This window comes from Staurois parvus, unplaced genomic scaffold (assembly GCF_062004578.1).
Source record: "Staurois parvus isolate SC_StPar_1 unplaced genomic scaffold, SC_StPar_1.0 ptg000066l, whole genome shotgun sequence".
Taxonomy (NCBI): domain Eukaryota; kingdom Metazoa; phylum Chordata; class Amphibia; order Anura; family Ranidae; genus Staurois; species Staurois parvus.
Window position 1 is genome coordinate 2,645,182 of NW_028317862.1, and position 24,169 is coordinate 2,669,350.

General features: G+C 40.8%; 1 protein-coding gene across 2 annotated transcripts in view; it reads right to left on the bottom strand.

Annotated features, from left to right (window-relative positions):
* The window catches only part of ANKRD45 (ankyrin repeat domain 45), a 251,929-nt gene that overhangs the window by 227,129 nt on the left and 631 nt on the right, over positions 1-24,169 (bottom strand). For both annotated transcript variants that reach the window (XM_089668890.1, XM_089668889.1), the window contains exon 2: positions 20,886-21,180. In XM_089668890.1, the coding sequence (XP_089525016.1) occupies positions 20,886-21,135 (250 nt within the window). In that variant the 5' untranslated portion in view covers positions 21,136-21,180. The remainder of the gene's footprint in view (positions 1-20,885; positions 21,181-24,169) is intronic.

Below are 24,169 nucleotides of genomic sequence, written 5' to 3' on the forward strand. Positions count from 1 at the left end.
TGAGTGACATCATGGACAGAAGAAAGGGGTGATATCTTCTAAATGGCACATCTTGAAACATTTAAAGACCCCAAAAAGCAAATTAAGAAGGGTACACACCTGTGGTGCACCAAAATAAAAATTCTGGACTGAAACCAAAAATTCAGGATGCACTTGGCCAAAAACTGAAACCAAATTGGACAGTTTTTTTTAAAAACATTTTTTATATATAATTGTATTACACTCAACATTTACATTATTATCATGAATTTAAACAAGTATGAATTTAAAAAATACAATCCAGTAATGTAAAATACCTTTCGTATCTAATTTTTCTTGTATGGAAACAGTACAGATTAAACGAAAATCTTTAGTTCTGTTTACATACAAGAAAAAGTTTGGAGTTTGTCCCTTCAGAAATTTTCATTTGGGAGGTCTGAATCGGCTGTTGAAAGTCAATTGTACGATCATTCCTTGCATGGAAATGTTCGCCTGATTTTTTTTTTTTTTTTTTTATAGTGTGTACCCTACTTTAGACTATACTGCTTGAAATTGCGCCGAGTTGTCCTCTAGAGTTTACTAGCGCTTTAACACATTGATATTTCTGCGCATAGAATATTATACTACCTTTCTTGTAAAGACTGACCTTTAGGTGAATAAAGCACCTGGACCGTGTGTCATACACCCATGGGTCCTAAAAGAATTGAGCTCTGTCATTTCAAATTGTTTCAAATTTTTAGAGACTATTTAATGACTGTCATAATACCACTGGGCTGGCCTAAGGCCAACGTGGTGCCTATATTTAAAAAGTGGTCAAAGTCTTTACCAAGTAACTATAGAACTGTTAGTTTAACTTCCATAGTTGGGAAGATACTGGAGAATTTAATAAAAGACCACATAGATGAGTTCTTACTGCAAAAAAAATATTTTAAGCAAGTTGTCAAACAAATCTGATTTCTTTTTATGAAGAGGTAAGCAAAGCCTTAGACAAAGGAATGCAGTTTTTGTGCGCTTTCAGAAAGTGCGCCACACCTGCAATATATAATAGAAGTCTATGGCAAAGCGCAGCTACCCAGGAAAGTCACAGATGCACTGTTCTGCATCCGCAGTGCAGGTAAACCGTAGCAGATCAGTGTGAAAGCAGCCTTATCGGGGGCTCAGAACAGTAAAGGTTCATTTACATTTGCAGTTTGGAGGGTGGTAAAACCCCACAGTTAAAATGTGTTTTTACCATCCCCACCCCCTTTCCAGTGTTGCAGCCGAAGCAGGAGTTACATGCCCTGCCATAGTTGATGGGTGTAGCACCTGCTGAGCATGAACCATTTAAGTGAATGAGGCCTTCTTACCACCAGATTTAAACACATGATTGCTCAGCAATGAACACGATTATGAGGCAGTAGTATGGCAATTAAAGGTTTAAATCAGGTGTGAGGAGGCGACACTGTGCCTGGTGATACTTGACGTCTTCCATGTTGTTCAGGTAGATCTCCACCTCACAGAGATAGATCTATGCAGAGCCATACAAAGCAGTGTGCAGGAGCTGACAGGAGAGATCTGTATTGTTTATATACCTGTCCCTCCCTGTTAGTGATACATAGCGATCACAGGGTGCTGGTGAGGAATCACTGTCCGGGACCCGGTGATCGACAGGTGGGGCTGCCAATGCAAGCTTGGGTAGGGCACGTGCCCCCTATCCAGAAATGCAAAATCACATATACCTATATTATATATATATATATATATATATATATATATATATATATATACACACACATACACACACACACACACACACACACATGATTTTGCACACCCCTACCGCCCTGTAGCAGTATTTCTGCTATAGGGCGGCGGGGAGGCGGTTGATTGGGCAACTATTTGGCGGATGAGGTTTAATGTTGATAAATGTAAAGTTATGTGCTTGGAGGCTAAGAATACGCATGCATCATATATACTAGGGGGAGTACAACTGGGGGAATCAATGGTGGAGAAGGATCTGGGGGTTCTGTTCGATCATAAGCTTAATATTGTCATGCAATGCCAAGCTGCGGTTTCTAAAGCGAGCAAAATCCTCTCTTGTATTAAAAGAGGTATAGACTCCAGAGAGAGAGATATCATATTACCCCTGTACAAATCATTAGTAATACCTCATCTGGAATATGCAGTTCAGTTTAGGACACTAATTCACAAAAAAGATATCGGGGAACTGGAGAAAGTACAGAGAAGGGCAACCAAACTGATACGAGGCATGGAGGAGCTCAGCTATGAGGAAGGATTAGAGGAACTGAATTTATTCTCTCTTGAGAAAAGGAGATTAAGGGGGGATAAGATCAACATGTATAAATACATAAGTGGTCCACATAATGAACTTGGTGGAGAGTTATTCACTATAAGGTTATCACAGAGGACAAGGGGGTCACTCATTACGTCTGGAGGAAAAAAAAAGATTTAATCTCCAAATATGGAAAGGCTTCTTCATAGTAAGAGCTGTGAAAAAGTGAAATAGACTCCCTCAAGAGTTGGTTCTGGCCAGCTCAGTAGATTGTTTTAAGAAAGTCTTGGACTCTTTCCTGGATACACAAAATATAACTGAATACTAATATTTATAGGTAAAGTTGATCCAGGGAATATCCAATTGCCTATAGGGGGATCAGAAAGGAATTTGTTTCCCCTGCTGGAGAAAATTGGATCATGCTTTGCTGGGGTTTTTTTCCTTTCATCTGGAGTGTGTGAGTGTGTTCAACTGGATGGATTTATGTCTTTTTTTCAACCAGATTAACTATGTAACTCTAATTTATTTTATACCTATGCCTAGACACTGTTACTATAGATGTACCTTTTATATTCCTGGGGCAAAGTATGCCTTTTTGAACTTTATTCCATATCCCTGTATATAAAAGTTATTATCATACATTTTATAGTTTATAATAAAATGTCAAAGATAAAAAGTTATTGTTGTGCAGTTAGACGGCTACGTGATAGAACAAAAATGAATTCCTGTATGAAAGGCAATGCATTATTGCTTAATCGTTAAAAAAATCGTGAACGTATTGGATTGCATAATTATTGTATATGCTACCATAAGGGGCATATATACATTCACTGGCCTCTTTATTAGGTACACCTGTTCAATTGCTTGGTAATACAAATTGCATATCAGCCAATCACATGGCAGCAACTCAACAACAATTTAGACGTGGTGAGGATGACTTGCTGAAGTTCAAACTGAGCATCAGAATGGGGAAAAAAAGGGAATTTAAGTGTCTTTGAACGTGGCATGGTTGTTGGTGCCAGACGGGCTGGTCTGAGTCTTTCAAAAACTGCTGATCTTTCTGGTAAAAATCAATGTAATGCATTGCGATCTGTACTGCATTACATTCAGTGGAGCACAGGGAAGACATGCAGGGTCTCTTAGACCCTGGATGTCTCATTAAAGAGAACCTGTCACCCAAAAAAAATCATTACATGAAGGACTTTTTGTATTCTTTTGAGATGAAAAAAAATTAAGTTACATCCAAGCACATAAAATCCCCCCTCCCCCCCCAAAAAAAAAAAGTTGAGGTCTCCCCTACCTCCACAGAACGCACATGCAAACAAACACATGCATAGGGGTACTTACGCATATAAACGTCAACTGCAATACGCATGTTACATATTACTGCAAATGCCGGAATGAGCAATAATTCTAGCACCAGACCTCCTTCGCAGCTCTAAACTGATAACCTCTAGGGGGCTTTTAACATGTTGCCTATAGAAAATATAGGGTAATGAGGTTTGTCGACATTTCATGGAAGCACACATTTAAGGTTTGACACGTTGGGCATCTATTTATTCAGTGCAACTTCATCTTTAATATTTTACCAAAAAAATTGGATAATTTATTGCATTTATGTGCCCTAAAATTAACTTTAGTGTGTTTTTACTGAAATTTTGTGTTTCCTAGACTTTTGCAGCAATATCATGTGGCATAAAAAATTTAAACTACCACAATTTTATTCTCTAGGGTGTCTGCTTTCAGAAAATATATAATGTTTTTGACGTTTTATATAATCTTCAGGCCTAAAGTGATTTTTAAACATGTATGAAAGAAAACACAAAAACAGCTCTGGTAGCGAAAAGGTTAAAGGATACTGTAGCAGTCATGCGCACAGAGATGGACACAGTTCAACCATTTTGGCACCAATCTCCATCTTGGCAAATGATCCTCCATCTTGTACAAACATATCCCCCTCATTCTCATTCTTCCTCTCTGTTCAGCAACAGTGACATATGGCCTGTGTGTTGGCAGTGTCACAGGAGGCCGGAGCACAGCAGGAAGCCCCGAGCTATAAAACCCCCAAGGGAGCTGGGGCCTCGCTGTCCAAAAACCTGTGCAATCTAGCACATCATAAAAAGATCACCCAAGCCTTCCCCTGAGTTCAAACACATTCCAGAGGAGTAGAGACTACATAACACTTTTAAAATCCATTTTTCCCCTATGTCTCATATCTTTGAATATGAGAGACTTACATAAAAACCAGGCCTATCTTCAGATTGCCCACGAGAAGACAAACAGTTTGATAGGTCACACTCCCTGACTGGAATACCTAGGAAAGCAGAAAATTACATCTCTGGAACCCTTTGAATATGTATTTCATATCTAACCGTTCCTCAGATGCGTCTGCATAGTAATCTACCCACGAGTGGAATGTCACTTGTGCATAGGAAAAGTTATGAACCAAAATATGAACTATGAGAGATTTTGTCTCTAGTTTAGGTCTCCGCCCAGACCTTCCCTCCCTAAATGAAGCATTGGTCATTGGCTTTAGAGACACCCCCTGCTGGGGGGGCTACAAAATAGGCTGTCAGGCCTAAGAGAGTTAAGTTGAAGAATTCTCCCTTTTAACATCAGAACCACCGTGGGAGATCGTGCCCTTTCGCTCTGAAACTTGATCTGCTTAACCCAAGGCTGACTGGCAAGTACTTTAACCCTTTAACCTCCTTTCTGTTACTTCTTTGCTGTGCTGTTGTTCTCTGTATATTTATATATATATATTGGTTACATCTTTTTTCTGTAAATATTTTTATTGCACCCTTTTGACCTTTTAGTAATAAATCCTTCTTTCTGAAAGTGTTGAACTGTTTCTAAAGCTCCTTAATGCAATTTACGAATTCCTGCCTCTAAAAGAGCGCTACTGTGTTTGTTTAACCCTTTGTATAACCTGCCTGCGGTGACAGTGCTATACAGACGATTATCTCAACCATCATAGTGTTATAGCTGATATTGCTGAGTTTCCTCTTTCTCTGTACAAAAAGAAGGTGGTGGCAGTGTGAAGGGTTAATTGCGTAATTAACCTGACCGAGTAACAATCGCATTCAGGCTGCTGGTACATCGATTGGAGGTCCAGTGAGCTGGAAAATCATTGTGCAGGGTGCAGCTGGGTGTGGCATTGTTGCGCACGTGACATCGCGGTTTCAGATTGGCTAGTCCTTCGGTCACGAGTTTGGTGAGAAGGGCTGGGGTCTGACACGCGATCTTCACAGATACCACCAGTTTTGAGAATGGAACATGTGACATGTTCCCATTCCCGCAGCAGCTTGGTGATCCAAGCCCTCTGTGTGACAGCACTATGGGGAGACGTTTGACATACCAGCTGTCACTTTTTGAAAAGAACATGGCCATGCGAGGCTTCGGGGCGCGTCATTCATTCACCGAGTTCTGTGACTGAATCAACTACAAGTACCGACATCCTTTGCAGAGGTGGGCTTGTAGCTCACGATAAACTACTACAGTGTTGTTGAGCGCTCTGGTGGTACATTGATTTACATTTACCTTGTGGTTACCCTTCAGTTATGATTCAATAAACAAGCTTCTTGGAAATATGGCGCTGTGCAATCACTGCTTTTCTCAATTCTGAAATGAAAAAAAAAAAATCTACAGGGAAAGTGAAATTATCCCTCAACTTTATTAATATCTGGTACGTGTGAGAAAGTGTCAGGTTGTTAAATGCTCCAACATCTACATAATACTAAAATAACATTTTTGGATGCACACACACCAATGAAAAATCTATCCAATAGAAGTAGTAGTCAAACACAGGGGCGGACTGACAAGTCATGGGGCCCCCGGGCAATAGGGGATCATGGGGCCCCTGTGTCCTTGCCAAAACTCAAAAAAGCCTATGAAAAAGGTACCAGGGGCATCTCATGGGGCCCCCTACTGACCCCGGGCCCTCGGGCAGTGCCCGAGTTTCCAAATGGTCAGTCCGCCCCTGATCAAACACCAACGCTTTCAGGCTTAACACACTGAACACAATACGTTGTAAAATAAACATTCCCCAGTAAATTATTTGTTAAAATTTCTTCCCCAGCATTTGCAGTTTACAACTTTCAATGCTCCTGCTGTCTCAGTGCTGCTTTCCTGAACTTTTGGTCTTCACAAGAAAAAGTGAACAGTGGACAGTGCAGTCTGGAGTCAGTTTGTTACCTTGGAGAGGGGATAGGAGCATGAAGGTAAGTACCTTGCCAACCTAGCCTATGATTTGTGTTTCTGTTGTTGCACAGTGTAAAATGACACTACATGCAAGGGTGGTTCCATCAGATGCTGCAAAAGAAAGGTGCCGCCATGAAACAGGAAAGCTGGGGCAGCAGTCATGGCACTGGCTTAAAGTGATTTTTTTTGCATTAAGGTAAAAAATGTTTAAGCATCGGTTTTGGCCCCTCCACCCCTCATACTTACTTGAGTCATCATTCAATTCAGCTATGTGCATACCTGCAGCTTTTCTCTCCCCTCACTTCCATGTCTCACTCGCTTTGCTGGGGCACTGGAAGCCACTGACTCCCGCTGCTGTCAATCAAAACCAGTGACAAGGGAGCAGGACTGAGTCCCGCTGTCTAGGTCAATGATGGATGTAGCAGCAGGGCTTGGGAGTGAGCACACACAAACGCCCCCACGGCTTCCCATGGGAGAGGAGTCAGGAGCACTACCGGGGGACCCGAAAAGAGGAGGTTCGGGGACACTCTGTGTAATTCCATTGCACAAAGCAGGTAAGTACACAGATGTTTGTTATAAAAAAAAAATTCTTTACAAACACTTTGAATTGGAGCATAGGCACGGATCAAAAGATAAAGAAGCTGCATACACAGTAAGTTATTAATTCAGCTGCTAAAAATGCTTAAAATTTAGGTTGATTATCACTTTAATAAAATATGATGTAAAAAAAATATATTAATAAATATCACATTTATGCTTTGATACCATTAAAATATAGTTCCTTAGGAAATGTAAGAATTGTATAATCATTTCTAGAACAGACTGCAACTGACACTTGTATATGTGCTGAGTTAGCATTTGGAATTCTAACAATGGATAAGTTACTATTTAGATAGTAGAATTTGAATGTATGAAAGCTTAGCTACACAACACTATGGTTTATGTATCAAACATTTGGAAGAAATTAAGATGCTTGTGTTTGTTGATAAGCATGCGAAGTAGTCTGCTTCAAACTGAACCTCATGGTATTGCTTGCACTTTGTAATGTCCGTACGGGCCACAGTGAGCCAAACCAAGAAAAAGTCTTCCAGCACCTAATGTAGAGATGACAACGTGTGTCCAAACCCAGAGCTGAGGCTCACTGGTGTTCGTAAAGGCCAAAAAAGCAAGTGTTATTCTGAGTTTCGCATGTACTGATGAATGCTGCCCTGCCAGCCGTATAGTGAGAAGGAATTCATTGCTGTTCAGTACAGAGCATTTAAGCTCTGATTAGGGCTGCATAGGCTGAAATGTGTAAGCTATTATCACTGTCTGGGCCATGTGTCAATAATAAAACCTTGGCAGAGGAAATGCTTTGTGCTGGTGATTTTTTGCTATTATTGGAGTTGTATGAAAGAGGATCAAGGCAAGGCAGCAGATGAGTGTGGGGCACCTCCTCCCTAAGGCTAGGTTCACACTTTTGCACCTATGCTTCAGCCATTTCTGCGTCGCGTCTGTTTATGCATTTTTGATGCGTTTTGCGACCATGGGGTTCATTATTTTTCTTGTTTCTAGGCAGATTTAAAACGCAAAACGCATCAAAAACATGGCAAAAATTCAGCAAAAAGCACACTACATGCTTTTCTGCAGCTTTTCCATTGAAGTCTACAGAACCAAAAACGCAACTTTTTGAGTTAAAAAAAAGTCCCTGACCCTTTCCAAAAAACACACTGGGTGAAATGGACTGTACTGCGTTTCTGCAAAATGCTGTGGAAAACGCTTAGGTGTGAATCTTGGGTAAGGCCTTGTTTACAGCAGCATCTGTTTGTTTGTTTTTGTTTTGTTTTTCTGTGACAATTTTTTTTTTTGTTGACAACTCTGAAAAGCAATGCACCCTGGCGGCTCGAAGGTGAAGTGCCACCTCCAGGATGCCTTTCTTTTTTCTGGAAGTCCTGCTATACCAGGCTGCAACCCTGCCATGAAGATTGCATGGCGGTTGTCCAATTCACATGAATAGGGTACACTTGGCAGTTGTCCCCCTGGTAAAAGTGATATGCTATATAAAAGGTGCTGCAATTTGCAACGTTAATGTGCCAATGGGTAATGGGGGGGGGGGGGTTGTTGGGAGCTGCAACGTGCAGAAAGCTCTAAAGGCTTAAATCCAAGCTCTGAGCTTTAGCCCCCTCCGAATTACCTCCCTTTCCCCGAAGGCTCCTTGTTAGTATTTTTTCTTTTTTCCCCCCTATTTTCAAAAGCTTTCAAGCCCCCTCAGGAGAAGGTCCATTAAAAAAAGTAAAAATAAAAAGGTTTGCATTTGAACTGCAAAAAATAAATGGTCATGGGAAAAGGGTAAGTAATGAGTTAATAAGAATTATTTGGGTTTAATAAGAGGTAAAGTGGATGCCAGAAACTCACAGTAATCTCATTTGCCACTAGATACAGCCAGCCTTCTGGGTTATCCATATGTGGTTAGCACTTCCGCCTGGCAGTACTAGGGTTGTTGGTTCGTATCCCAACCACGGTACCACCTGCCTGGAGTTTGCATGTTCTCCCTGTGCCTGCGTGGGTTTCCTCCGGGTACTCCGGTTTCCTCCCACACTTCAAAGACATGCAGGTTGGTTAATTGGATCCTGTCTGAATTGGCCCTAGTATGTGTATGTATGAATGTGAGTTAGGGACCTTAGATTGTACACCCCTTGAGGGTTAGCGACTGATGTGAATGTGCAATATATATATAAATGTAAAGCGCTGCGTGAATTGACGGCGCTATAGAAGTACCTGAAATAAAATAAATAAATCCATATAACTTGTAGCCAAAATACTTGACAACAATATTGTTGAAATATAATTTAGTAATGCAGCCTGCAACAGCTGTTTGCTGGTTTTATTCATACAAGAGCTGCTGCGTGCAGTTTTGGTACACTGAATGGGAATACTTGGTCAAACTGACAGCAGAATACGCTGGTAGAGAGGGTACAGAAGGCCAGTGGCCCTGGCTGACCATCTCCCATACTGCAATGCCCAAGGTGGGTTCCCTTTACCCTACGTTCACACCTTTACAGGTGGCGTTTGATGCGTTTCTCCCACGGTTTTGATGCATTTTGCGTTTTTTTTTTCTTGCTGCCAGGCAGATTTTAAATGCAAAATGCAGCAAAAACGCAATACATGCTTTTCTGCAACGTTCCCATTGGAGTCTATTGAACCATACACACAACGTTTTGCATTAAAAAAAAAAAAAAAGTCCCTGACCCTTTCAAAAAAATGCACCGGGTGAAAACGTGGAGATGTGAACCTGTACCATAAGAAATCATGTTAAATGGACTGTACTGTGTTTCTGCAAAACACTGCAGAAAATGCTTAGGTGTGAACCTAAGGTTACCCATACTTGGAAGTAAGAAGCAGGTTTTTTTTTACAACTCGGAGCTAAGAGTCTTGTGGTCTCAATAAATCAGACATATACTTTTAACTCCCTGTTATTTTTTAATCAAGAGTTTGCTATATGTGGATGTACATGAGAAACCTTCACGTTTTATCTGTCAATGCAAAAACTGAAACCAGGGCTCCCTCTAGTGACTGGTCATATATCTCTGTTGAAAGCACTGAGGGGAATTCCCTACCAATCAGTGGAGTCCCTGAATGGTGCTTCTCTCTGCAGACATATCATTGATTCTAAATTGGATTAGTTAAAATTGCTAAAATCCTCAATGACAGGGTGTAAGTATGGCAGGGTCTCCATGAAAATCATGTTATAGATAACAACAAAGGAATGGAGATTCCTTTTCTGCAAAATAGTAATGATATAGCGCAGTGGTTTACAAAATGAAGGGGAGATAGTACAGTTACAATTCAAGATAACAGGGTTAGGAGGCCCTGCTGGTAAGAGCTTACAATCAAAATAAAGGGAAAGTGATAGAAACAGTAATAACTGTGGTGGGCTGCATTGTTCAAGACAGTAAAATGCAGCTCTTAGGTTAAAGCAGATGTGAAGTGATGAGTTTTCAGGGATTGCATAAAGGTTGACAGAGTAGAGGATAGATGTACAGGTTGGGGAAGGGAGTTACAGAGGATGGGAACAGCTCTGGAGAAGTTCTGGAATGGAGCATGAGAGGAGGTGACAAGGGAGCTAGAGAACAGGAGGTCTTTTATGCAGCAAAGAGGACAGTTTGGTTGATATACACGTATTTTGAGATGAGGTTGGTGTGGGTAGAGCTATGGATGGCTTTGTATGTCACTGTTAATATTTAGAATTTTATTTGCTGGGTGAACCAAAGCCATTAAAGGGATTGGCAGAGAGGGGTAAAAGAAGCGGAAGGAGTGATTGGTAAGCTCAGTGAGTCTGGTGGAAGTATTCATAATGTAATGAAGAGTGGTTAGCCCATGTAGAAGTAGGCCAATGGGGAGGGTGTTACAATAGTCAAGGTGAGCGATAACAATTGAGTAAATTAGTAGCTTTGTGACACAGTTGGGCGTATTTTGGAAATGTTGCAAGGTGAAGGTGGCAAGACTTGGATAGAGATTGGAAGCCAGAAGAATGGGTCAGAGGTGGAGAGAGGAAATATTATGAGTTCAGTTTTAGAAAGAATGAGTTTTAGGAAATGATGTGGCATCCAAACTGATATGTTAGTTAGGAAATTAGTGATGTCCAAGGAGACCGAAGGGCAGAGCTGAGGAGTAGAGAGATAGATTTGGTGTCATCAGCAGAGAGATGGTATTGGAAACCATGGGAGGTTATCAACTGACCAAGGGAGGACTTCTAGAAAGAAAATACAACTGTCACGATCAGAGGATAAGATCACTTGGGACTCCAGCTCAAGATCTAGTGGGCCAATGTAAACAAGTAAACAGGTGCGCCTGGGTACCGATCCTTGCAGATGCAGGAGCAGTGAAGCCACACGCAACTGGTGGTGTGTCAGAGTCGCAGGATCTAAGGAGCACCTGGTCTTCACCAGAGCCACTGGAGGTGTGGGTGTTATGCTGCATGGCAGCCCCCAGGTTGTAGCTCTCTAACACACCCATGCGGGCCAAGTGCAACCAAATGGCACACTGAACTGACACAAGGAACACACAGGATACAAAGAAGCAAAGTAATCAACTTCAGAAAGCTGGGAAGAGACTGCAGAGCAAATTAACAACAAGAAACAATGCAGGGAAGGAAGAGATCCATGGACAGGGAGCAAAGAGATACAACTGCACAACCAGGGGAAAACACTGGGAACAATGATAGAATCAAAACACACAAAAAATATGAGAATACTCAAATTGCGATAGATACCACAGGAAACTGAGGGATCCGCCTTCTAAAGTCAGGTCCATAAATATTGGGACATCGACACAATTCTAACATTTTTGGCTCTATACACCACCACAATGGATCTGAAATTAAACGAACAAGATATGCTTTAACTGCAGACTGTCAGCTTTAATTTGAGGGTATTTACATCCAAATCAGGTGAACGGTGTAGGAATTACAACAGTTTGCATATGTGTCTCCCACTTGTTAAGGGACCAAAAGTAATGGGACAGAATAATAATCATAAATCAAACTTTCACTTTTTAATACTTTGTTGCAAATCCTTTGGAGTCAATTACAGCCTGAAGTCAGGAACGCACAGACAACACCAGACGCTGGGTTTCATCCCTGGCGATGCTCTGCCAGGCCTCTACTGCAACTGTCTTCAGTTCCTGCTTGTTCTTGGGGAATTTTCCCTTCAGTTGTGTCTTCAGCAAGTGAAATGCATGCTCAATCGGATTCAGGTCAGGTGATTGACTTGGCCATTGCATAACATTTCACTTCTTTCCCTTAAAAAAACTCTTTGGTTGCTTTTGCAGTATGCTTTGGGTCATTGTCCATCTGCACTGTGAAGCGGCGTCCAATGAGTTCTGAAGCATTTGGCTGAATATCAGCAGATAATATTGCCCGAAACACTTCAGAATTCATCCTGCTGCTTTTGTCAGCAGTCACATCATCAATAAATACAAGAGAACCAGTTCCATTGGCAGCCATACATGCCCACGCCATGACACTACCACCACCATGCTTCACTGATGAGGTGGTATGCTTAGGATCATGAGCAGTTCCTTTCCTTCTCCATACTCTTCTCTTCCCATCACTCTGGTACAAGTTGATCTTGGTCTCATCTGTCCATAGGATGTTGTTCCAGAACTGTGAAGGCTTTTTTAGATGTCATTTGGCAAACTCTAATCTGGCCTTCCTGTTTTTGAGGCTCACCAATGGTTTACATCTTGTGGTGAACCCTCTGTATTCACTCTGGTAAAGTCTTCTCTTGATTGTAGACTTTGACACACATACACCTACCTCCTGGAGAGTGTTCTTGATCTGGCCAACTGTTGTGAAGGGTGTTTTCTTCACCAGGGAAAGAATTCTTTGGTCATCCACCACAGTTGTTTTCCGAGTCTTTTGGTGTTGCTGAGGTCACCGGACCGTTCCTTCTTTTTAAGAATGTTCCAAACAGTTGTTTTGGCCACGCCTAATGTTTTTGCTATCTCTCTGATGGGTTTGTTTTGTTTTTTCAGCCTAATGATGGCTTGCTTCACTGATAGTGACAGCTCTTTGGATCTCATCTTGAGAGTTGACAGCAACAGATTCCAAATGCAAATAGCACACTTGAAATGAACTCTGGACCTTTTATCTGCTCATTGTAATTGGGATAATGAGGGAATAACACACACCTGGCCACGGAACAGCTGAGAAGCCAATTGTCCCATTACTTTTGGTCCCTTAACAAGTGGGAAGCACATATGCAAACTGTTGTAATTCCTACACCGTTCACCTGATTTGGATGTAAATACCCTCAAATTAAAGCTGACAGACTGCAGTTAAAGCACATCTTGTTTGTTTCATTTCAAATCCATTGTGGTGGTGTATAGAGTCAAAAATTTTAGAATTGTGTTGATGTCCCAATATTTATGGACCTGACTGTACATGGAGACATGTTGCTCAAATATTAACACACAGGTGCAAATGCTTAATAATACCTAGGTTCATGGTGGATAGGAAGGAACCTGAGCAACTTGGACAGGAGGGTAAAAATTTACGCTGGATCGATATGCACGCAAGAGTGACAACAACCTTGTAGAAGGGGTTCAAGGACAGAGCCTTGGGGGATCCCTACAAGAAGAGAAAAAAAGAGTAGGAGGTAGGTGACACTGAAGGAATGCTTAGGTAGGTAGGAGGAGAACTAGGAAAGAGCAGAGTCTTGGAAGCCAAGTGAATGGAGTGTTTTTAAGGATTGCCTGGTCAACTGTACCAAAATGTGGCAGAAAGGTGTAAAAGGAAGAATATTTATGGCGTATGTATGGCGCACTTGTGGAGTACTAATAGAAAATATAGGTTGAGTCAGTGTGAAATTTGATGTTACAAAAGTCTCTGCAATTCAAAGCAACCAAAATTTATTCTTAGAGTTCATGCACACGGATATAATAAAATACTTATTTCTACGCATGTTGATGTGGGAATCCCTCCCGCATCGCTTTTGTGTTCTGCCGGCAGGAACCTTCCCGGCCTGCAGAGCACAATGATCACGGCTGGCAGCTATGGCTGCCAGCATGTAAAAAATCTGACAGGCTGGTTGCATCCAAATTGATTAATTGGGTGCAACCAGCCTGCCCATAAATGGATCGAATCTCGACTAGTCCCTGCTGAACTGACTGAGATTCAATCCATCTATCCATCTTTATTGAACACCAAATCCAAATAAATGGGAGCCAATACAATCTAATAGGAGGTGAATGGTTATTTTTTCTCTAAAGAAACTTGGATCTATTGTACGAACATTACAAAAAGAACTAGAGCTATACTTTATGGCCCATTTAGACCCTAGCATCTCAGTGTGTTTCCTTAAAGTTCATTTACACCTTTGCAATGCAGTGTGTTGTGGTAATGTGCAAGTTACCACAATGCATGTTAGCACACATTACATGCAAAAGTACATTGCAATGTCATTCATATTGAATGGTGTCATCCCAATGCAATAAGGCAATATAGCTCAAACACACGTGAATTAAAAGGGATTGCAATAAATGGCAATGAGCTTCAGTGTGGTATGGTGTGGTGCACTGCCAGCTCTCCTTTGAATCAAAAAAGTACATTGCCGCATAAACAATAACACAACACGCTAGGAAGCCTAGGACTGAGGCCTTAGAAGACGCACAAAATGAGAACACATGTATATTGTATCCCATTTGTTGTAAAGGCCCATTCACACTTGTGCTTTGTGGCAACATGTGGTAAGATGCTCATGTTACCACATAGCATGGCAACGTACCTGCTCTGTATGCGTGCGCTGCAGTGCCAATCATCATGAATGGCACCCCAACACACTGTGCAGTAGAGTGCAATGCACCGCAGTGCACCACAACGCACATACCCTGCGGAGCGCTACTTTGCTAATAAATAGTCATGCACATTTTTTATCCATTACAATGCAAAGGCAGACCATCCATGACAAATTGCTATATGCAATGTTAACACACAACAAAACACATTACATGCAACTTAATGCACAAGCGTAAATGCACTGCAACGGATTGCAAAAGTGTGAATGGGCTCTTAAGAAAAAGAAATAGTGAAAACATGTAGAAATTGCTCATGGCAGTGACTGTTATCTTGGATTAGAAGATGAAATCTGGTTTGTTTCTACAGGCAACATCATCAAGTTTTATATCTGCATTTAAAAATAAGAAATGCCATACAGCTTATATCTCCTTAAATAATATCTGGGAATTTTTTGTTACATGGGTAACACATATGTATGTTGAAACATCCATCAGCACAAAGACATTAAGAAAACCATAAGCAAAACAAAAAAGTTAGCACAAGAAAAATATGTATCTAGTTCAAGTTATATAATATTAACAGCATTATTGGAGCCTGTATCTATGGGCTCTTGTTCCCTTCAGAACTGCTTTATTCCCTATACAAGTCTATGGGAATGAAAAAGCAGCTGAGGAAAGTCCAATGCAGGTCTAGTTCACCTGTCAATGAATTCTAAATGATATAAAAAATGTCTCAAACTGATTCTAAAAGCACATTGCATTTATCCACTGAAGTTCGTCGACACAAGGCTGAGTCAAACTCCCTTTATCCTGTTTTTACACCTCTGTGCATAAAGCTGCAGATTTATTTGAGCACGGTGAGCATATACTGTGGTGTTGGATGTTCCTTATACCCACTAGAGGTCAGCACGGGCAGGAAACAGATTCTATATGTAAAGTAACACTTAGCTTAGGTTCACACTACAGCGGTGTGGTAAATCCCATGTGAACCGCACTCCTGTACAAACTCACATGCGATTTGTATGCGGTGCGATTAGACTCATACATTTTGTATGGATCTATTCGCACCGTACCCGCACCAAACACATGCAGGACCTTTCTTTGGTCTGCACTAGAATTGGATCACATAGGTATTCACACTTATGCGATCCAATTCTGTACATTGCACCATGTTTTGCGGACCGATGTCGGGGTGTTGTTAACTTAACATACACACCCGCATAGGTTCGTATGAACGGATGCGATTGTGATGCGGAATTCGCACTGAAAACGCTGTAAATTACGTACCGCATTAGTGTGAACCAGGGCTAAACCATATCCATATTCTCCAAAAACTCTCCACTGTTTAATAGTCCCGTAATCTACAGTATTTTTCATTAAATTATTCCTTCATTGTTCTGCCTCATTGTAATGTCACTAGTGAGCTTCCGAATCTCTCTTTTCCCCCTCACTTCAATTTGTTTGGAATTAGCAGTGTGCATTAGTTGCGGTCATGTGCACTGCTCTATGCACACTACACATCCCATAGTCCATAAATTCCTAGTCTATCTCGGGAACGACGCAAGGAAGCTGGATCACAGCAACAACAACAAAAAGGGACTTGGAGGAGGCAATAGAAGGTACTTTTTGAGTTAACAATGCATTCTTGAAAATAACTGTTTTTTCTGTTTATAAACAGAGTTTAGGATCACTTTAAAATAGATGTGAACTCTAACCAAGTGGCATTTAGTTTGCTAAATCAATGTATTGCCATTGTTTTTAAAGTATTACTAAAGTGTAAGCATTTTTTACATTAAAACACTCTACTTTAAAGTAGAACTTTAGGCAAAACTTTTTTTTTTTTAATTTTGGGTAGAGCAAGGGTGGGGTATCACCCATGTCAGATTTTTTTTTTTTTTATATCTGTGACCCATTACAGAGATTTCCCTTCACTTCCTCTCCCATAATCAAACAGGAAGTGAGAAGAAATCCCTGCAAATTAAGGGAATTCCTTGGGGACCCCTAGGTGACCAGAACTAGTGTCCCCAATGGAAGATTTACCCACTATTACTTTTCTGGGGAAAACATAAATTTTGGGATTTTCTTTTACTTTCACTTTCAGTGATATTGGTAAACAGGACAAATAGAGAGGGAGAACATCCCAAACGGGACATAGACAGCAATAAAAACTTGACGGGGGTTCTAATCCCTCTCCACTCTGTTCAAAACAAAAAAAAAAGGTTTTGCCTTTAGTTTAACTTTAAGGTTAAAAAAAAAAAAAAAACCCTTCCTATCCTATCTCCCCCCATCCCCCACCAACAAACACTTACCTGGCTCGCAGTCTCCAGCTCCAGCAATTTTCCCCTCACTTGCTGGTGTCACAGGAGAAATTGAGGACATTGGAGAGATAGGCTCCTTCTGTCATCAAACAACTGTGAGAAGGGAGCAGGGGCATGGCTTACCCATGCTGTGTGTGTTTACGGACACACACAGCTCTGTACTGGACCCATGTGAGCATACACAGATGCCTCTTTAGTGCTTGGCTTGCTAGAGGAAAGGAGGAGGAAAGCATGGTTTCTGTGCAATATTGTTGCATGGAGCAGGTAAGTGTTAAGGTGGTTGCAAACCGTTACATGTACCCGATATCTGACCATTGCTAGTCAATAGAATACCACTGTGCAGTCCTGTCATGTCATGTTATGATACCTAATTTCAGCAGCAGGTGTCACTGCAGTTGAAGCTGGTTACTGCTGAAAAGAGAATTTAATTATAATTCCAACTAGGTGTACTTCGGCTTGTAAATATTTGTCTGCACAGCACTGTATACAACAAGAATGTATAAAGCTTTCCTGAAGCCTTCAGCAAAAGGGCACTTTAGGAATAGGCAGAAAGAATTGTGATTCTTGCCAGTGAGAAAATTATCCCCAGGCACAGAGTGTGTGAACAGTTGCACTGTACAAGTCTATGGCGCTGAGTTATTTAAAACTGGAGAGTGCAAAATCTGGTGCAGCTCTGCATAGAAACCAATCAGCTTCCATTTTTTTTTTTTTTGTCAAAGCTTAATTGAACAAGCTGGAGTTAGAAGCTGATTTGCTCCCATGCAGAGCTGCACAAGATTTTGCACTCTACAGTTTTAAATAACTCAACTCCATAAACTTGTACAGGTTTTTTTTTCGCAAATCAACCCCAATGGCTACTTCTGCTCTTCGCATGTAACGTGCCCCTCCAAGATCAGACTCTGGTTCTGGACACTACAGTTTGCATCAATGGACGGCATTATTACAGCAACTGTGGAAGGAACCAGCTGCATTAGGTTATAAAATATTCATAAAAATTGTAATATTTGGGTGTCAGGGTTAGCTGTAGTGAAATCCTCTGTTGGTCTCTCCCTCCTGAGGTCATACACACGAGTGTGGTGCATGATTTTATATTGGCTGGTCTATCACTTGGTATAAACATATTGTAGATTATTGCTTATGGTTTCTATTGTTTTTGTGGACACATATTGGTAATTTCATTATTAATGTATTCCTATCCATTGTCCTGAAAAAATGAATGACGTTCATGAAATGAGTTGCGATATCCTCTTGCTCTCTACAATGAATTTGTGCAACATTTGTACACAGGGCCGGTTAAAAGGGTGGGCAGGAGGAACAGCTGCAGAGCAAGGGGGCAAAAAAATGAATGCCGGGTGGCACACCATTAAACAACATGCATTAGCAGTGAGAGAGGGGCGCAGTTCAGCAATGCTATCTTATTTTGATACCAGCTTAATTAATATAATTTTATACTGAAGATTACGTTTTTTTTAAATCAGCAACAGGGACAGTACTTAAAAAAATGATGAGAGAGAGTCCTGTGTGCTGGTGGCTGTTCTGTTCCTTGAAATATTCATTTCCCCACTGCTGTGATCTTCCGGCGCTACAAGTGTTAATATGAGTGGCTTCACCTGTCACAGGCACTTGTCAAAAGTGCCACTATGCCCTCCCTTTCCAACCTCCTGCCCTGTTCACAGAAGCTGTTCTGCAAGTCCCTGCAATACAAAGTGCTCTATAAATGGCGGACGGGCAGATGATTGAAAAGTCTGTCTCTTCCATTCACAGAATGCTTTTCATTGAGGGAATCTATGAGAAAAAACTTTGTGCGCTACCACTCACTAAAAATACCTAAATATATTTTCTCAACCAATGTGTTGCTTTACAGAAATGAGCAACCAGAGTTTCTTCAAACACACTAAATGCATCACCACACTCAATAACTACTAATCAAATAAAAATAGTTTTGTGCTACTCAGTGATATAAAATTATTAAAATTATGTTAATATACTCTCCAAAATCAGTGAAATAAAAAAATTTAAATATGCTGATATACAGTGGGTATAGAAAAGAATCACCCCCTTTAAAATAATCCCTTTTTGTTGCTTTGCAGCTTGAAATGAAGACAGACACAGTTTTTGTTTTATCCAGCTGTATTTACTCACTGCAACTTATAACATCCAAGTGAAAGATATAAAACCAACATGTCAGAAAGAAATTTAAAAACATTAAAAAACAGAATTACTGAGTTTCAAAAAGGATCACTCCCACCCCCCTCCTAAAAATGACTTGTAAACTCAATCAGGTGTAGCTAGTCACCTTCTCAATGGCACACAAAGCCATTTGACTTTCATCTGTGATCATTTTGATTAGCTCAGCATGAAAAGAGCTTTCCTGTAGCATTTCAGTCCCTGGTAGTATAACTGAAGCAAACAATCAACTATGAGTGGCAAGGTACGGTCAAAAGAGTTCTGGGATAAAGTTGTGGATATGCACAAGTCAGGAGGGACTCAGTGAAGTCTATTATTAAGTGGAAGGTATTTGCTACAACACAGAACCTGCCTGGATCAGGACGTCGCTGCAAACTGGAAAAAAGAGCCAAGAGGAAACTGGTCAGCGAGGTTACCAAGTGGCCTACAGCAACTCTGAAGCAGTTGCAGGAATGTATGACAAAGAGTGGCCATTGTGTGCATGTGACAATATCACAAATTCTCCACAAATGTAACTTGTATGAGAGGGTTGCAAGAAAAAAAGCCGCTCCTCAAGAAAGGCCACATGCAGTCACAACTGAGCTTTGTCAAAACGCACCTTGAAGATTCTTAGGTTGGTGGCGTAACACGCAAGGTAGAGCCAAGTGACGTCACTTCTGGTCCGGAGCCAAAAACCGAAGTTGCTTTGTTTACAACGCTGATGATGCATTTCAATAATGTGTGTGCATATTATAATGTTATTTTTAATCTGTTTGAGTTTTGGTACTGTGGAGCTAAAGTGAACTAGTTACCATACAAGAGGCAATAAAGGATTCTGCTGCCACGCTTGGGAGATTCTTGCTGATGTCTGTGATTTATCTGTTATGCCTTTTAACACCAGTAAATTTATTTAAATAGGTCCATTTTTTCAGGTGAGTGTTTAATCTTCCCTGTGGTGGGACCCTTCTAAACATGGTGGAGCATGAAAATTGTGTCACAGTTTGTCACAAAAAAGATTGGAACACAAGAGACTAATATTACTATGTACGGAAAATCATCTATTAGTTGAACAATGGGACTTATTTTGTGACATATTGTTTATTCTGAAGAGTCAGCAGATTTTATTTATATCAATTAACTAATTTTGGACAGTAATTTAGCATACATTATTAATTTTATATCACTGACCAGCGCAACATTATTTTTATTTCATTGATTTTCATTGAGGGAACTGTTAGTACAGCTTCTATGATTAGAGCAAGCATAGTCGGCATTTGACAAGTGTCTGTGACAGGGAAACCTCTCATATTAACCCCTGCAGCACCAGAAGATTGCAGCTTCTGGAGCATCTGGGGGCAGAAGAATGAAGGTACCAAGGAACAGAGCAGCCACCAACACATGGGACTTGTCATTCATGCAAATACAGTCCCTGGTGCTGATTAAAAAAAAAAAAAAAAATCACTAAACTCCATCTTTAATGCGTGTCTAAAACTATTTAGTGTACCTTAAATGTCCTACAATTAAAAGGTTTAGTTGGTAGTATTTTAACATATTGGGATGGTGGACCATTCCCATGAAGGACCAACTCATGGATACCATACATATTTCATTTATAAAATAGTCAAGTCAAGTCTAAGATGTATATATTTGTTCAAATAAAATAAAGCAAACTGTACCTCGAGTTGTTTGTTGATTGATATTTGCTCCATACTTAAGTAATGTTCTTACAATCTCTGTGCGACCAAGAATACAGGCTAAAAACAGACAGCTTCTCCCTAGTAGATCTTCCTCCAGGAGCAGTTTGCTGCATTGCTCATGATGAACCTCAGCTGGATCTTCAAATATGGACTGGAGGCCTTGGACGTTCCCCTCCAAAGTGTACAGAAGTACTGGATTCTCTATAGAAGCACGTTTTAATGTCTCCATCCTCAGACCTTCAGTATCTCTAGCAAATATCACAGGGATCTGTCACTAAGGGAAGAAATAATAGTTATCATAATAAAACAATTCCCCAAAACTTGCTGTCATAGTTGTCATTTTAAAGTTCATCTGAACTTTCAGTTGAAATCAGCTTTAAAAATTGCGGGTGCATCAAAAGAAAACATGTAAAGTCTTACATTTTTTATTTAGAAAGCAGCCACAACCTAAATAGAAAATCCTGTTCTCTGGCAGCAGCTGGAGCCTTAGGGGTTTATTTACTAAAGCTGGAGAGTCCAAAATCAGACTCACTTCTGCACAGAAACCAATCAGCTTCCAGGTTTCATTGCCAAAGCTTCATTGAACAAGCTGAGGTTAGAAGCTGATTGGTTTCTATGCAGAAGGGAGTCTGATTTTGGACTCTACAGCTTTAGTAAATAAACCCCTTACTGTCTGCGTGGAAGCAATGGTCTCTCTGCAGAGGTCCTATGTACCCCCTGCTGAGTCCGACCTATAGCTCAGCAAAACCCATGCTCTCTGATTGAAGAGGTCTAATTCTGATTCATCAGGGAACGTGTTAGAATCATTAGGTTCTATCTCTGCCTAGGGGCTCATTCGCATATGGGTGTATATAGAATTAAAGTGGGGAATAAACACTGGAGCACATTAATTATACTGTATATGCACTGGTATCACATTGCAAGCTTTCACAGTGACCTGTTTTATTAATTTATGTGAATTAGAATTTATTGTATGAAACTGAGAGCACATTCAATTGGGATTTATTGTTTATTTATGTATTGTGGTATGGACACCAAATGAGTATTTTCACACTTTATTTTTTTTTAAATGATGTGAATGAATGCCTACAAGTACCATCAGCCTTTGCGTCTGATGGCTTGAAGTTCTCAATATACTGCAAGGGCGCTGGTGAGAGCTCTGGTAGTCCATTGAGCTAACTGGAGTGCAGTAACTGCCTGCCTGTATCCGAGTACTGCACCGTACTGCACGAGTCTGACACTGCATCGAGTGCAATGCTTTACAGGCTCCCAAGAAAATAAATAAATGCACATTTTTTTAACCTGCAAGTGAACTTATCCTTTAGAGCTGAACTATATACAATATATATATATATATATATATATATATATATATATATATATATATACACACACAGCACACTCCATTCCCTATATACACACACAGCACACTCCACCCCCTGTATACACACACAGCACACATATATATATATATATATATATATATATATATATATATATATATATAGTGATAATCTAATGATCTGGGGCTCCACGCAAGATCTCACCCCGTGGGGTCAAAATGATCACAAGAACGATGAGCAAAAATCCCAGGACCACACGGGGGGACCTAGTGACCTGCAGAGAGCTGGGACCAACATAACAAAGGGCTACCATCAGTAACACACTACGCCGCCAGGGACTCAGATCCTGCAGTGCCAGACGTGTCCCCCTGCTTAAGCCAGTACATGTCCGGGCCCGTCTGAAGTTTGCTAGAGAGCATTTGGATGATCCAGAAGAGGATTGGGAGAATGTCATATGGTCAGATGAAACCAAAATAGAATTGTTTGGTAGAAATACAACTCGTTGTGTTTGGAGGAGAGAGAATGCTAAGTTGCATCCAAAGAACACCATACCTACTGTGAAGCATGGGGGTGGCAACATCATGCTTTGGGGCTGCTTCTCTGCAAAGGGACCAGGACGACTGATCCATGTACATGACAGAATGAATGGGGCCATGTATCGTGAGATTTTGAGTGCAAACCTCCTTCCATCAGCAAGGGCATTGAAGATGAAACGTGGCTGGGTCTTCCAACATGACAATGATCCCAAACATACCCCCAGTCTCCAGATCTCAACCCCATAGAAAACCTTTGGAGGGAGTTGAAAGTCCGTGTTGCCCAGCGACAGCCCCAAAACATCACTGCTCTAGAGGAGATCTGCATGGAGGAATGGGCCAACATACCAGCAACAGTGTGTGTCAACCTTGTGAAGACTTACAGGAAACGTTTCACCTCTGTCATTGCCAACAAAGGATATATAACAAAGTATTGAGATGAACTTTTGATATTGACCAAATACTTATTTTCCACCATAATTTGCAAATAAATTCTTTCCAAATCAGCCAATGTGATTGTCTGGATTTTTTTTCTCATTTTGTCTCTTATAGTTGAGGTCTACCTATGATGCCAATTACAGGCCTCTCTCATCTTTTTAAGTGGGAGAACTTGCACAATTGGTGGCTGACTAAATACTTTTTTGCCCCACTGTACACATAGACACACACATACATACATCACACTGTATACTCACACAGCACACACCATCCCCTATATACTCACACAGCACACTGTATACTCACACAACACACTCCATCCCCTATATACACACACAGCACACTCCATCCCCTATATACACACGCAGCACACTGTATACTCAAACAACACACTCCATCTCCTATATACTCACACAGGATGCTGTATACTCACACAGCACACTCCATCCCCTATATATACACACAGCACACTCCATCCCCTATATACACACACATCACACTCCATCCCCTATATATACACATCACACTTTATCCCCTATATATACAAACAGCGCACTCCATCCCCTATATACACACACAGCACACTGTATACTCACACAACACACTCCATCCCCTATATACACACAGCAGACTCCATCCCCTATATACACACGCAGCACACTGTATACTCACACAGCACACTACATTTTCTATATACACACACAGCACACTGTATACTCAAACAACACACTCCATCCCCTATATACTCACACAGCACACTCCATCCCCTATATATACTTACAACACACTCCATCCCCTATATACTCATACAGCACACTCCATCCTCTATATACTCACACAGCACACTCCATCCCCTATATATACTTACAGCACACTCCATCCCCTATATACTCACACAGCACACTCCATCCCCTATATATACTTACAGCACACTCCATCCTCTATATAC